This window comes from Strongylocentrotus purpuratus, unplaced genomic scaffold (assembly GCF_000002235.5).
Source record: "Strongylocentrotus purpuratus isolate Spur 01 unplaced genomic scaffold, Spur_5.0 spur5_scaffold_19, whole genome shotgun sequence".
Taxonomy (NCBI): Eukaryota; Metazoa; Echinodermata; class Echinoidea; order Camarodonta; family Strongylocentrotidae; genus Strongylocentrotus; species Strongylocentrotus purpuratus.
This window is the reverse complement of record NW_022145604.1, coordinates 30,309,571-30,326,291: the sequence shown is the minus strand read 5'-3', so window position 1 is coordinate 30,326,291 and position 16,721 is coordinate 30,309,571. Positions and strand designations below refer to the sequence as shown.

General features: G+C 38.5%; 2 protein-coding genes and 1 long non-coding RNA gene across 3 annotated transcripts; 1 reads left to right on the top strand and 2 right to left on the bottom strand.

Annotated features, from left to right (window-relative positions):
• Positions 1-446: 446 nt before the first annotated feature.
• On the bottom strand, positions 447-1,753 carry LOC115926208. Its single transcript, XR_004065023.1, has 2 exons — positions 1,703-1,753; positions 447-942 (listed from the first exon to the last, which is right to left on the bottom strand). It is a non-coding gene; the product is annotated as an uncharacterized LOC115926208 (long non-coding RNA).
• A 2,510-nt stretch (positions 1,754-4,263) lies between these two features.
• On the bottom strand, positions 4,264-5,816 carry LOC579557 (5-hydroxytryptamine receptor 1A-alpha-like). The gene has a single exon (XM_779667.3). The coding sequence runs from the start codon at positions 5,647-5,649 to the stop codon at positions 4,264-4,266; it is 1,386 nt and encodes a 461-aa protein (XP_784760.1). The 5' UTR covers positions 5,650-5,816.
• A 6,227-nt stretch (positions 5,817-12,043) lies between these two features.
• LOC115925874 (D(2) dopamine receptor-like) lies at positions 12,044-13,444 on the top strand. The gene has a single exon (XM_030989913.1). The coding sequence runs from the start codon at positions 12,044-12,046 to the stop codon at positions 13,442-13,444; it is 1,401 nt and encodes a 466-aa protein (XP_030845773.1).
• Positions 13,445-16,721: the final 3,277 nt, after the last annotated feature.

Below are 16,721 nucleotides of genomic sequence, written 5' to 3'. Positions count from 1 at the left end.
TTAGTAAATGTTTGTATAAATATAATTTTGATTTCTATCTCTTCCCCTATGTCATAGCCTTGTTCTTGCTCTCCCTTCCTCATGTTAGTCTATCTCTCTTTCTCTCTCTCTGTAATGATAACCCCTCTATCAATCTTTTCTTCATCAACTCTTGATATATTCCTCCTCTTCTCCTTCTCGTTCATCATCACGATCATCATCATCATCTCAAAACTGTATTAATCAATCTACATGTATAAGACTCCTGAGATTGATCAATACAGTTCTTATAATATATGACCATTATGTACAAACAGTAAGAACAATTATTCCAACTTGATGGGCAACAACGTAATCTCCATTTTCTCCTCCTCGTTCAAATGTTGGCTTCTTTTTCAATTTTCATTCTTTACTCGTGTTACTTCTCTTTCTCTCCGACTACAGTGTATACTCACAAGAAAGTAGAATCAATGGTTTGACATGAACCAGTCTAGAAAATGAACTAAATTTATTCAAGTATCAAATACATTTTGAATTTCAGACAGCTTTCTCCCAGGAGATGAAACAAATGTCTCCCTAACCAGAAACTGACAAAATAACTAAATGCCTTCCCCTCTTTGTAGTCTCTCATTATTCTTCCCTCTAGTGATGGAGGGTCCTTATCCAGTAGCACACAAATGTCTCTATACATAGTAGACGGCCATCTCTACATGCCTTTCTTCCCCCCCCCCCCCCCATCCATCCATCGTCCAATTCCTCTCTACCTCTCTACCTCGAATGGCTGAACAGTACCCCCAGCGTCAGGGCAGAGAACACCCATAAAATAATGACTTCTCCAAGCTTGAGTCCCCTCCTTGTAGAAAGTCACGTATCACTTCTGTTGTCCATTGTGAAATGAGCTCTCTCGTAGCATCTACGTCATCTTCTGATTCATCGGCCATATAGTGTTTGATGATGCTGCAACTGATAAATAAAAGGAAAAAGACAATCAAATTTAAGTTTGTAACCTGAAGAATAACGGTAACAAAAGAACCCTTATCACACTAGATCATGGGGAAATATTTTTGTGCTAAAGGGTGGCCCCAAAAGGGTGACCCCAAAAAGGTGACCTTACCATCAACTGAACAAAATATCGGTCTGCCAAATTCATATTTTCGGGAAAAAATAGATGCTCTAACCGACAGGGAAAAAATTAATATTTATTTTTCGGGGGCTACTTTTCAAGCTTGCCTACATGAAAATAACATTCTAAAATTTGTTTTGCATTGAACTCTACGCAAATTCATGGGGGCTCTTTTCTGATTTTCGGGGGCTCTTTTGGGCATTTCAGGGGCTAATTCGCCCCGAGCCCCTGTGTATTTTTTTCACTGCTAACCGACCCCCCCCCCCCCCCTCTCATTCTCCGGCTGGCTGAGTCGATGTGAAATCTTCGGCACGATTTTCAAATTTTAACCCCCCCCCCCTCGAAAAATTCCTTCATACGCCCCTGTCATGTAGATCCTCAAGTAGAGCTCATCAATACATAGACTATTATATTCAGATCAAGATAGACACAAGGCAATCAGTCTACTTAAAATGCACACACATTTAAACATACGGGACTAGATCTAGAGGTCTAGGCCTACATTTACTAAAGCTTGACCCGGCCCACTCTCATGCATTACGTCGTATTATCAGCTTTATTCGTCATAAAAATGAATAAACACAAACTTTGGTTTCTTACCGTACAAACGATACTGGAGTGAAAGAAAATCACTGCAGAATAGCGGATTATGTACAAGATTAAGATGTTGCTTCGATAAGAATCCCGTTGTTTGCAACGGGACAGCTGATCACGGCGAAGGTGAAAATGTACTAGAATTATGTCCCGGCATGCTTTGCGATGAAACAACCGTGAAGACACGGATAATTATCTGGCGGCCGCCAGATAATTATCTGGCGGCCGCCAGATAATTAACTGGCGGCCGCCAGATAATTAACTGGCGGCCGCCAGATAATTAACTGGCGGCCGCCAGATAATTAACTGGCGGCCGCCAGATAATTAAGTGGCGGCCGCCAGATAATTATCTGGCGGCCGCCAGATAATTTCTCTTAAATTTATTTCGTAGGTGGCACTAATGGGCTTCCGTAGTTTAGCGTTGAGGTTGTGGAATTTTCTCAGCTGATTGGGCCGTCGCGACACGGAAACAGATCAAGAAGTGGACTAACAAGAGAGCCCGTGTGCTGAACCGTGGTTTAGCACCTATTGTTAACACCCCCGCAATGTCAACACCTTTTGTCTATCGAAAGCCGCACGCCTGTTTGGGAAGTATAGGGGATTTCCCTAACTATTATACCGCATGTAATATCATACGGTACGTATGTGATATACGAATATTCTTCCATTCGGGCAACAACATAAAATTCTATTGTTCATTCTGCTACATTATGGAGCTATGTAAATATCAATATAAATTTGCTAGCCGGCGTCTACAAGAACAAACAAAAACACAAAAAATGAGAAAAATTCACTGTATTGCATTGCAATAGTTTGGTGTTTATGCTCAGATAAATAGCATATTGTATGAGCCAATCTATATTTTTAGAGATTTCGTGGAATCTTTATAAATCTAGCTAAATAGAGGCACAGACGTACGAGGGGGCTACCGCGGAGGTCTGGCGGCTACGGTACAGAACCTAATAATGATATTGGCCAGCCTCTATCTCATACATAATTGTAAAGAGCCATTAAATTATAGTTTTCATGTGCTAGTTTTGATGACAATCACATTTTCAATTGACTAATTTTTTGGTTAAATGCGTGCTCACTTCGCTCTCCCGCAAAGGCTCTTTAATATCACAATATCCTCTTAAACCAGTTCTTGAATAATGAATGTTCTCACCATTTAATTCTTCAAATTCAAATAATATATTCTTCAACCAGTAGCAAGTACTTATAATTATACCAGGCACAGAATGCATGATAGTCTTTCATGCCCCCACCATTCTATAATATTGCAAAAACTTAATTCAAAAGAGAAAAAGAGGGAAACACGACGTCATGAACCTTGTTATAAATTGAAACCTCGTGAAAATATAACAACTCAGAATTACAATGACATGATGTGTTTTACAATGAAGACAACATCCTAAGGTATATCGAGCAAGAGAGCAAAAGGGGACCTTCTTATGATTTAGTTGTTTTAATTGAGGGTGCGCGCAGTGCCTGGTAGAGGTACAGCCCTACATCGCTGTCTTGCAGATGCTCAAAAAGTTCATTAACCCGACCTGACATAACACTGGGAAAAAAAGGAACTGTTTTATATTGAAAGATAAAAATGTTAACACATTGCTCATTGTTCGCCTTACAAACGCTTCTCTTGAATATACAAAAAAATATCATATAACTTGGAGGGGCGGGACGTCACTACAATGTACCTTATGGCGAGAGAAGAAACAAGAGAACCAGGGAAGGCTTTGTTTAAAGTATTATGAGTTAACGCCCCTCTGGCTATCAACAGAGGTCATATTCTGCGTAAAACAATTAAGTCGCATTCAACATTACAGATCAAGACGAATCGCACAGAAAGTTGGTTTTGAACAACATTTGCTCGATGAAAGTACGCAGGAATGAGTCCTCCCTGTCAGCACACGTTTACACATACATGCATGGACGCTTAATTCACATTATATCGACAAGCGAAGGCCTAAGTACGATATTCAAGTTCTATTTGTTGGCAAATTCGCCGGGCTTACTTAAAAACGAAAATACTGGCAACGATTATCTTGTAACGGTACAATATATAATTTATGTAATAATAATAATAATAATATTAATAATAATAATAATAATAATAATAATAATAATAATAATAATAATAATAATAATAATAATAACAATAATACATTTTTCACGGGAACTGCGCATGTTGCGATTGTGTTGATTAGGTTTGAAATTCAACAGTTCTTAGGCTACATCAATGTAGCCTTAGGTGTAAATGAAATAATAATAGAATTTTCAATAGTCAACAGGAATTTCAAGATATGTGTGAAGTGTTTGTTTTGTCTTCTTCTTCCTCTTTCAGTTCCACAACACAGGCTCCGCTTCGCCTTTGATACGAGATCAAATTCGAACACTCGGCGAATTCTAAACTTCAACTCTCTAACCACCATTATCCCAAACTCTATCGCTAAAACTAACCAAAAACCAAAAAGTTAACCTAATCCTAAAAACTAGAGTATAATTCATGTTGCTGGAGCAACAGTCTGACCACCTCATATTCATGAGGATTTCTTTTGTCATTTCTAGGAGAGTGAAGTCGACCTCAGGAAGGATGAAGGCTCTGGAATGTCTCTAAACCTACATTTCACCATGCACTTGAGAACGGCGCTAAAGGTTGGATGCCTCAAAGCATATATGATTGGATTCACGCATGAGTTGAGCAGGAAGAGTAACGTAAGCCAAGGTATGGCTGGACCTGTGGATGGTATGGGGAAGATGATAGCTGATGGCATCACGCATATTGTATAGACGCAGACAACGATGAATAGATTGATGGTTATCTGACGCTGTTGCTTGAAGCGAACATTCTGCTTGTCCCTGGCTAGAGTGTCCACAGTGATGGGCTGACGAAGAGCTCTGGGTTGCACCGAGCTGGTCGATAATTCACTGGTTGTATGGCTGTTCGAGTTTGGGCATTTTCGAGATGCGAGAGAATGTTTCCCATTTTTCATTGTTTCGCTTTCCCGAAGCTCCGCTGCGTCAAAAGGTTCTGCTAAGATTTCTCGATCTTCAGGTGGCGCGGTCTTGATGCCGTCACTTTCATCAAAACCAACATTGATGTTACCATCGTTAGGAGTATCCGATTCTTCCATTGGCAAGTCTTCAATGATTGTAACATCGATTTCACTATTGGTAGAGGACATCATATAGGGTGAGGGCGCCATAGTGGCGTTCATCTCGCGTTGATGACGCCTGTACATTTTGAAAATATAGACGTAGCAGACGATGATGACGACGAAGGCGGGAAACTGAACGAGCAGACATACTGTCAGGGTCAGGTAGTCGGAATCATTACTCGCTGTGTCTTTCGCGCATACTTTGTACTGGACAGCGTATCCAAGGGACCCAATGTCCAACGGTAATATGATACACATGAGAACAATTGGGTAGAGCCAGGTAAACGAAACCATTATCACGATATTCCGAGTGCTAAATGCGTTGTCGAACTTTGGTTCTGGTTTTAAAACAGCGTACAGGACAGTGAAGCGATGAAACGCTACCATTGCCAAGGTGACAACACTACACCCGAGCGTGGTTAAGGATGCTGCCGCTACAAACTGGCAGAGCAGCTCCGGGATGTAACAACTAGATTTACTCAAGAGCGTGGAGGCGTGAACGGGAAGGAACATAGCTGTCAAAAAGTCTGCGACGGCCAAGTTGATGACGAAAACGTTTGTGGTGTTCTGGAGTCGTTTGGAGAGGATGACGGCGGCGACGACGAAGAGATTTCCAAGGATTCCGATCAGGAAGATGACGAGGAGTAGGAGAGCTAAGATGATACGGGTAGCGTAGTCTTGAAGAATATAGTCACCCGTTTCAATAAAAAATGTTACATTGCAGAGAGTGATGTTATCATATCCTACTCTTGCACCAGAAGACAAAGTCTCAAAATTATCTGCTGTCGCCATAGTTGATGAGCGTTCTGTATATATAAAATATCTTCAGCCTTTAATTCACCTACAAATTAATCTTCGACGGCACCGCTTAATAGAAACAGGATTGTGTCTTCAATGTGTAGTTTGGCTATAATGTTAAAGATCATCATAGATGTCCCATGGCTCGAAATACTGATGTCAAGTTGTATCTGACGTAGCTAGAGCCTAAGCGTTATAGATGTAGCCTTTCTTCGACGGTTTCAGAATAGGATGATTTGACCAAAAGGGAATTATGTCTTCAGAAAGTCTTCAGAGATATCCCATGGAAATATCAATGTCAAGTTGTCTTTGACGTGGAAATAATACGAGCCGAGCTGAATTCTTCCACAGGGCCTTGATAGACACAGATGAATGTTCTGCAAGAAACAATGATTTCATGTTTAGTGCATCGGTTGATAAGTTTAGCCCCCTTTTTTTTATTTATTCCGAACTCATCTTTAACATTACAGAATAAGATTCTCTTTTAATATGAATAGGGTGTCCCACAGGGCTCTTAAATGGGATCGCTCATATTTTTGCTATATTATTGTGGCATAATCAATGAATCAATGCATTATTTGCTGCTTTATTTTCGTTTTCATAATTAAATTGGGGATTTAAGACAATATTAGCTCCCCGGAATGCCACTCCGAGAACTACCCTACAGGCCAAAATGACTCCCGGACAACTATTCTTTGACCGGATACTGCCAGACAACTACCCCGATAATTATTATCTTTGTTGGCAGATTTATCAAATTGAAGAAGTTATTCGCAATATCTGATGAGGAGTACAAAATAATTATCTCGTGGAGGTATGGTTATCCTCCTATGGGGAGGGGGGGGGGGGGGGGGTAAAGGAGGTCCTAGTGGAGTAGCTGTATGTGGGTTGTTGTATTACAATGTGATAATATCCACTCATAATTATCAGGCAAATTATTCAAAACACAGGGTTGGTATTAAAATTTACCAAGTATGTATCTTCATGATTTATTTCCGATCAAATATTAGCTGAATGAACATACGAATTTCTAAATGACTTTACACAAAGATGAGACTTGTAAAGCATTATAAGAGGGTATTATGTGAGTTATACAACACTTTATCAGCCTTGATGGACTTTACACCAACGCATAAAAAGACGTTCATGAATAGTAACCACATTTATGGATGATTGTTAATGTTATTACATAGAGGAAGGGTATTTTCTATAAAGGGGGCACTAGGCCTACCGTAGCTTTTAGTTTTCGAACCGTCGAATCATCTTAAATTTCAAAAAATTATCTATACAATTATACAAAAGGGAAATTCGATCCAAATTTAATAAGGTTTATGTATCTAAACTATACGGAGTTTAAAACGTCAAACTTTCTTGTATAAAAGGGCCCCTTTAAATTGCCAGTAGTATTTACTTGCCGAAATTAATTTTCTTATGACCTTAAACTGAAACAAGGTAAATAACAGAGAGAAGAGAGGTAGAGATATTATATAGCATGATGAGGGACATGCATCGTATTGGTAAATATTTGTTTTGCTGTTCTTGAGGAGCTCATAGTTTTAAGTACTGGTCCTGATGACTCTCTCTAGTTCTATGTACAGCATGTTATTAAGTGAAGTCTTCCTATGATAGTTCAGTATTCAAAATATACCAGAGGAATCAACTCTCGAAGTAGTATATAAATAAACCAATATTTTGAGAATGTATCACTAAAATATAATTTGTAGTGGATTCAACTTTAAACATGCTAAATAAATTCATCAGTAATGTGACTCTCCCCTGAATCTATGTGCAATTTGCTCCTAAGAAATTACATAATTATTTACTGAAATAAGTTGTAATATTCAGAACATGACTGTACATGTATACATTGTACATGTATACTATATAAGCGAACAGAGATAAGTTAACTACCAAACATCTAATCATTATTGGTAATACCAATTTTTCGTAAATACTGAATACAGTATGTATAATTACCGAAATTATTGTGCCCCCCCCCCCCATCGAATGGCGAACTATATATTTTTTTAAAAAGCAGAGAGAGAGAGAGAGAGAGAGAGAGGGGGGGAAGGGGAGAAAGAGAGAGAGAGAGAGAGAGATAGGGGCGTAGAGAGACAAACAAAACAAAACAAAAACGATAATTACAGATCAGACTTACCATCTTCATCCTCTTCTCAGATACAACAAATTTACATTATTTTTAATCTGCCCAACGCACAGAAATGGCTCACCAATTAAGAATGAAGTCAAATATCCCAAGAGCTAAGAGCACTGTTCAACTTCGCTTCTAACCCTCTACTGCACGACAAAATTCATGTAGCGCATATCAAGTTTCATAACGTCGACTGTTAATTCAACAATACAGCTGAAATATGACGGGTTTGGACATATTTGGGCTACACGATCAAACAAAGAAAGCAAACATAGTAATGTCGTTGTTTGTATAGATCGGGTTTATAACAAACATTTCCTTTTGATCACGAAGAAACTCGCATTTTAGCTATTATAGTTCCCCTCTATATATTGTTATGGTAACAGGTTTAGCATGGAATTACCCTCAAGGTCAAAGGTAAAATGGGACAGTTATGAACGTTTATGATGAAAGGCGTGTCAAAGATTATTCCATGATTATGAGAATAAATTCTTGTCCTTAATAAAAAGTTAATCATTTATGCAGAAATGGAGCCATGCGTACTATATATACAGTGCGTCCCAGAAAAAAACGATCAGCCATGCACAACGAAGACGAAAGACCTGATGCATGGCTGATCTTCAACGAAACGGAGTTAAGTCTTTTGTCAACTCTGTTCGTTGCAACGGCAGGCAGCCAGTGAAAACGAACTTGTTTGATGATATTATGGAAATGCAAGCATTACTTTAAACAAATAGAACTTTGTTATTCCTGGCTCACTTTTCCAGATTGAGGTGTCATATGAAAGGGCAGGAATTGAACTTTCTAGAAATGTGATTTTCTCCTTGAAATTCAGATACCGCCTGCCAAATGACTTTTTGGTTTCCTCTCGTTAAATTGCTTTTAATCACTTATGCGTGAAATATGCATCATAAGAGTTGCATCAAATGAAAGAGGAGGATCTAAGCTTTCCAAATATGTGTCATTTATTAATTATAATTGTGATTAAGTTATGATAAAATTTCGATAGTTCTCGGTTTCGTTTTTTCTACACAAAAGTGTACCCACCTTCAGTTGATGTTTTCTTCGTTGATCTTCGATGATTACAAACTTGACCTCTTTCGCATCCCTTGTTTAAGGCAACCTTTCTCATTGAGTGATACAAAATGGATAAAGTATCATTGGGATATTATTTTTCAATGAAAGTCTGCTGTCAATTTGTTTGATACTTCTTTTGCATTTGGGTTTAGTCACATTTGAGTTTTCATTCGTTATTCGAGATAAACACATTGTGCTCCTTCCGCGTGTGAAATGGCGCAGTTGGCAAGCGAGCAGAGAGAACGTAAAAATCATGAGACAAAAAGTTAATAAGCTGTTCAAAATAATCAACGCTTATCCTATGGATCTGAACAAGGTTCTGTGAAAGCCTACATAGTTGTATAATTTTAAACAATGAAGCACTGAAACGCGAGGAATGCTTTAACTTTTATAAGGATTTAAGACCAAAGAAGCACATGCATATAAATGGCTCGCATTCGTTCCATCAGCCCAAACTTGGTACAAGGCGATTTTGACAATACTTTTTAAAGACAATGGTGCTCAGTCACTCGTGACAGAAATATTATGAATAGGTTATCATTAGATAGAAAACGAGTTACTCTGTATCATAACATAGATTTCAAAATCATATTGGTTATGACTCTTTAATTAGGATCTACCAAAGTTGGGTACACTTTTTGTTATACGCACTGTATACAAAGTATCAGTATCAGGACGGCCTAGCCCCTGGCTATCCACACCCTAGGGCAACCACCCTCTAGGAAGACTACCCCCGAGACAACTACCCCGGACAACTATTTTCCAGACAACTATTCCTAACGACAACTCCCCCATGGACAACTACCCCTTGGGATAGTTGCCCGGGGATAGTTTTCCTAGAGGGTGGTTGTCGTGGGGGTAGTTGTCTGGAGGCAGTTATCCAGGGTGGTCGTCCGGGGGTATTTGTCCTAGGGGGTAGTTGTCCTAGAGGGTAGTTGACTGGGGCGGTTATCCGGGGGTGGATGTCCAGGGGGTAGGTGTCCTAGAACCCAAAGTATCTTTCCGTAGCTGGCCTACGTGTAAGTTTGAACTTCTTTAATATATCCATGCATGCCGTAAAACTCGTAATTTCTTCGTAATTTCGTAATTCAAATAATCTTGTTCTCCCTCTAATCTCCTTGTTGTTGTTGCTGTTGTAATTCTTCTCCTCCCCCTGCTCCTTCTTCTCTTCCTTCTTCTTTCTTCTCCTTCCTCTTCTCCTATTTCTTGATATTCTTCTTCATCTTCTTCTTTTTCTCCATCTTCTTCTCTTTTTGTTCTTGTTCTTCTTTTTCTTTTTCTTTTTTTCGTCTTCTCCTTCTTTTTATCGGATAATCCTCGGTCACAAATGCCATTACGAACTGCTACGAACGCCGTACGAACGATTTTCAGACGATTGACATTCGGGAAGACAATGGAAAAACAGGGAGATTCGTACGAAATTGTCGTTCGTATGAACCTTTAATTTGTGACCTTAGCAATAATTAATACATTTTGTTGAATGTAAAATAATTCATTTATACGGGTTGCACTAACTTTTAAACTCGACCCCCTCCCCTCTATATCTCTGTCTCTCTCTCTCCCCCCCCCCTCTCTCTCTCTCTGTCTCTCTCTCTCTCTGTCTCTCTCTCTGAAACCATTGAATTACTCCCTATTCTACTGAATCATAATAACATTCTACGATATGTGTCATCAAAGATCCGCTTGACTATGCAGCATGGAAAATGAAAGAGTTTTGTGTTTCTACCATTCAAATACAAAGAATTTCAATACACACTCTGTGTATTAAGCTCCAAATTCTGCAATGATACTTGTATTGTGTGGGTTATCCCCTGAAGCAAACAGGCGATCTGAATACAATTTGTGGGGAAAGCCGATACAGAAGAGTAAAGATGTATCTGTGCAGGTCATGATTTGTGGTGTATCACTGTCTATTAAAAACAAGTCGGAACTAATACATGTAAAATAGTGTGTTATTTAATCTAATTCTGTTGTCCTTTTACAAGCGGCTCTTCCGTTTTTACAATTTGGAAACGTCTCCGATCCTTGATGTCTCTGTAACGACGCAAAAGACTATTATGGTGAGACAGTTTGTGCTTTGTTATATGTCATAATATTTGTGACTGTTATTGTGATGGTATTAAGCAAATAGTAATTCTACCCGTATACATCCGCATATTCTACTCGGGATGATTTATCAGGGGTGATTATTATCAATATAGATTCCTGCGCATTAAACATCGCGGTTTCCATTTTTATTATAAAATTTGTCCAAGGTTTCTAAATAATTCTGCAGTTAATTGAGAACGATATTCATCAACCGCAGAACGAATACAGGGAGTGAGCTATATGGACATAGATTTTACTATTTTTATAAAAAAAAGAAAAGAAAAGTGAATTCGATGCTCTATTCGATAACACGTGATGTTTGAACCTCTGCTAATATGATCTCCTTACCCACACAAAATAAGTTGTTTGAGAGTATTTGTCGGCCTAAAAGGCCGTGCCATCATGAGATAACATCATATCATATTGTTTCTTGTTTAAGAATGAATCTATTTCTTTTTGGAAACACCACAACCCGGGTTCGGCCTACATCTTGTACACCGTTGCCCATAACATTTGAATGAATGCTTCTTGCCTCTTTTGTGAGGCAATATGATTTTTTAGGAAGATAAACTTTATATCTTCTCGGAAGTGTATTGATAATAAAGACTGATCAATAAAGTTCTTAGAAGATAAATTCTTGATCTATCAAGAACAAACCATATTGTCACACAATTAGTCAACAAAACTTGTTCCAACTTTATGAGCAAGAGTATAGGGCATTAGTTTCATCGAACATACGATATTTTGTATAGAGTTCGTGGGTCTGCCTAGATACACCCCTTATATTGTATACTGAGTGAACTCTTCTTGTATTCCCCATTCCTACCTCCCTTTAATAATAGTTCTTAATTGCTTCACAGGAAGATCACCTGTGACGGTCCGAGGACAAGAGTTCTTTAAATTTCCAACGAATCAAGTGGAGGACTATCTGACGAAGACAACGTAGGAGGTTGTTCGCCTCCGTCTCTGCCGTCAAAGCCAAAACCCTCACGACGCAATCCCTTTGAAACCTCATTCGGGATATCAAAGCAAAGATCGAGCATCGGTCACTGACAACAAATCTCTACGACTATGTCACCAGACGATTATTTTGTTTATGATGAAGGGACAGAACAGGACACGATCACCGTCTGTAACATGACTTTTAACATTGAACCTGGTGAGTACATTCTACACGACTACGCTCCCCGTGTCATCTTAGCTCTCCTAGTCCTCATCATCTTCCTGATCGGAATCCTTGGAAATCTCTTCGTCGTCGCCGCCGTCGTCCTCTCCAAACGACTCCAGAACACCACAAATGTTTTCGTCATCAACTTGGCCGTCGCAGACTTTTTGACAGCTATGTTCCTCCCCGTTCACGCCTCCACGCTCTTGAGTAAATCAAGTTGTTACATCCCGGAGCTGCTCTGCCAATTCGTAGCAGCAGCCACCCTCACCACACTCAGTTGCGGCGTTGTTACCTTAGCCGCGATCGCCTTCCATCGCTTCACCGTCCTCAACGCCATTTTGAAACCCAACCCCAAGTTCAACAACGCATTTAGCACTCGGAATATCGTGATAATGGTTTCCTTTACCTGGCTCTACCCAATTGTTCTCATGTTTATCATTTTACTACTGGACGTTGGATCCCTTGGCTATGCTCTTCAGTACAAAGTGTGCGCGCAGAATACGGAGAATGAAAATTCGGACTATCTGACCCTGACGGTGTGTCTAGCTCTCCTCATTCAGTTTCCCGCCTTTATCGTCATCATCGTCTGCTATTTCAATATCTTCAAAATGTTCAGGCGTCATCAACAAGAGATGAACGCCATCATGACCCCTTCGGTCATGATTTCGACGACGGATAGCGAAGTCGTCAACATCACAATCATTGAGGATTTGTCGAAAGAACAACCAGATGCTCCCAATCATGGTACCATCAATCCTGGGTTTAATGAAAGTGACGGCATCAAAACCGCGCCACCTGAAGATCGGGAAATCTTAGCAGAACCTATTAACGCAGCAGAGCTTTGTGAAAGCGAAACAATGACAAATGGGGGACATTCGAAAGCACCTATGAAAGCGCTAAAACCAGACCGAGCAGGATCTACAACCATATCGCCTTCCGACACGATGACGCCACCAACAGTTCAAATCATCACTCGAGAAACACTGGCAAGGGAAAATCAGGAAGCTCGCTACAAGCAACAGCGCAAGATAACCATCAATCTCTTCATCATTGTCTGTGTCTATACAATCTGCGTGATGCCTCCATCCATCTCCTATCTTATACCCACCAGTGACCCTGCCGTTCCTTGGTTAACCATTCTCTTTCTGTGTAATGTATGCGTCAATCCGATCTTATATGCTTTGAAGCATCCTACCTTCCACGAGGTTCTGATGTGTATGTTGAAATGCAGGTACAGGGACATCCCAGAGAAGTCGTCTTTCTTGAAAACTCTGATCTATTCAATTAATGACAGGAGAGATTAGCCGAATTGTTTTAGCAAAATACATGTACATGTGCTGCATAAATATGTTTTAGAAGGAAATATAAAGTATTTTTATTATCTAAATATTAGATTCAATATTAGGCTCTTTTGTTAATTTGTTTATTAGGTTAGGTACTTCATTCCTCATCGTATTTTGTGTTCCTTTTTGATGTTTTTTATGTTAGATATTATATCTTGTTTTCTTAAAGGGTTGGCCCCTTAAAAGATTTGTTTTCTTTTGGGCCACTGCCTTCCTCACTTTGTATAATTCAAGTATTGTCATACATTTGTCTGTTTATATATGTATTTTATCTGTTGATCTCTTGAGGAGAAATAAATGAAACTGAAAAAAGGATACCAGTATCCGGAACTGAATAGTCCTGTGTTATACTCCTCTTATATAAAGAAATTCTCACAACTTTACTTCTTGTACTGCTTGATGGCAAGTAGAAAGATAAACAAAAAATAAAGAAGAAACAGACACAATATGTCAGTTTGTGCATTTATTGTACAATATTATTTATTTACTCTCTCTCTCTCTCGTATCAATCAAATGATATCACATTCTACTGAATGTATACATACATTTATGATTGGCAATATCTGATAGATATGAGTTTCTCTTTTGTGTCAAACTCTGCTAGCACCACTACCGTTAAATTAGTTGTTTCTATTCCATCAATTCATGATGTCATATAAGTAAAAAATAATTGCTTACAATCAGTGTGGGAGGTGTCTTCTGCACACAATATCATATAGTTTCTATCTTTTATGCAACATCAGTTTGAAGATTGTAAACTTTTTTTTAATGAAATACCATTCTGGACATACGATTTTTAATCAATTTATTGGCAAAGATTCACTGAAAAGACTTGCAAAGATGCCAATATCATGACCTGAATTAACGCCCATATTGTATGAAGTTATGTGACGCACTGATTTAAACCACCGCCAGAAGGGAGTTGAAGATAAAGTTGAGTTCTGGTCATGCGATTGCATTGTGAAATAAACGGTGTGGAATCGATCAAAAGTAGTTGACCATGTAGCATAGATGTATTAGTGTGTACTGCCATAGACGTAATAGACGTCTATGGTACTGCAAGGTTCTGGAACCATCAATATGATAAGAAATTTGACCCAGTCTTGCATATGGGACTACACGAAATGTGGCATAACAATCGGGCCTCATTTTTAAGCTGTTACTGGTCATATTTAGAATATGAAGGCATTTGAAGAGCCACGCTTGTCAGGGAACATTTTTTCTCCGATGTTCTTCCATAATTGCATAATAACAATGATAACGCTCACAAATTATTGTTCACCTCTCCCCATATTAAACTCAACCTTCTCTTTCAACACTATGTAAATTGTTTTGAATTAATGCCCTTCTGGCTCCAAACAGAGGAAATGTTCTATTCAACTGAAACCAAGACCTGTGTCACTTTAGAGTGAGCTTTCAATGAGAATACACCCTTCCTGAAATACAATTTCCTGGAAAACTGAAGCCTTTGCATATAATTTTCTTATTATAAGATGAATTTCCTAGGACCCGCCGGATATAGGCAACGTTAGAAGAATTTGGAAATACATGTACCGGTATGTAAATAAATACTTGCATAAATCAGAGCTAGAAAATACTGAAATCTAAATTAAGTTAGATCAAGTAAAGTTAAATCAAATAAGTTAGTGGGTAGGGAATGAAATAAGCAATATATGAGGCTTATAATCATGAGGTTCACACCTACAGAAAAAAACTGAGATTTAAAAACTGATTGTTGCATCGTGATCCAAAAATCTTTTTATATCTTCGTGTGTGCATGGACAGAATAATTTCATATAATCTTCGCGATTCGCATCGCGATCCAATTTGCAGTAAGTCTTGCATTTTTCCCCCAAATTTTTCTTCCTGTGTATGAATAGTTGCCGAAAAAGAAATCGATCTTTGCATCCCGATCCAAATCGTAATCATTGTTATGTGTGAACGGGCCCGATGATAATTGCTGGAAAGGTACAAATACATGTGTTTTATATACATTCTTTGAATTCATTTATGATTATCATGCACCTATTTATGGATACAACCCTGAAACGTTTTGGTTAACCCATGGACTAGTAGGTCCATGGTTAACCATTCCATTTTCATTAAAGATAAACTTGAGTTCTGGTAAAAAAAGAAAATGAATTCTCACAGAATCTAAAGAAACTTACACTGAATGTTCAAGGTTACAAATAAATGTCATGTGCCAAACAATTTTGGAAGAAAATGTATACTGGCTGAGTAATGAGCATAAAAAGATAAGGAAATCAGGGTAGTAGCCCCGACACCATGTGTGTTGTCCCATATACATCTATCTGTGTAAGTGATTGTTACTTTTAAAGACTCTGCCAAATTTATGATGATTTTGATAACTCTAGAACCTTGCATTACACACCATTACTTACATGCTATATGATCAACTTTTCTGATCCATTCCACACCTTTTCTTTCATAATGCAATCGCATTACCATGCAGTACTCAAGTTTATCTTTAAGTACACATGTTGGGAACTTCTTTTATATACTGTTGGCTTCTTTGATTGATATTGCGTATCATGGCAAAGAGATATGTGGTAATCATGAGAATTTCGAAATAAATAAAAACTTTGTGAAAACCCCCTCTTTTACCGCAATATAATCTCTATGATGATGTAGCCCTACATTGTAGAGTATGGAATTTGTGGTTATTACCAATGCCCAATCATGTGAATCGTTTCTCCTAATGCAAAGCCCTCTTTTCATGTTTGTTCTTTTGTATACACTGTGCAGATGTCACCTTGAATGTTGTCATGTATGTATTTTTCAATAGATACATTTTGAATTGAAATACGAGATAGATTACAGTTGAGAAAACTGAAAATCCATTTCAGCTATTTTGATGATACTGACACAGTGGTGCCTGATACAAGGAGATCAAACTCTCATAAAACATGTAACACAATAATTATGCTAGTCTTTTGTTTTACTTTTATTTATACTATTGTTTTATCTAGCTTTGATAAAACAAGGAAGGATCTGATATAAGAAGTAATTTCATTGCTACCCAGTAAAACTAGACAATCATATTTGAGCCCCGTTTCATAAAACCTGTTATCAATAAATGCCGCTCTCTCGGGTGTGTGATACGAGGTCCACTCATTTCAAGCTGACCCCATGCTTCATGAATAACACCCTGAATTAAACAAATTTAGTTGTGACCATTCATCTGAAAAACGATCATTTGGTCCTCTTTAAATTGGAC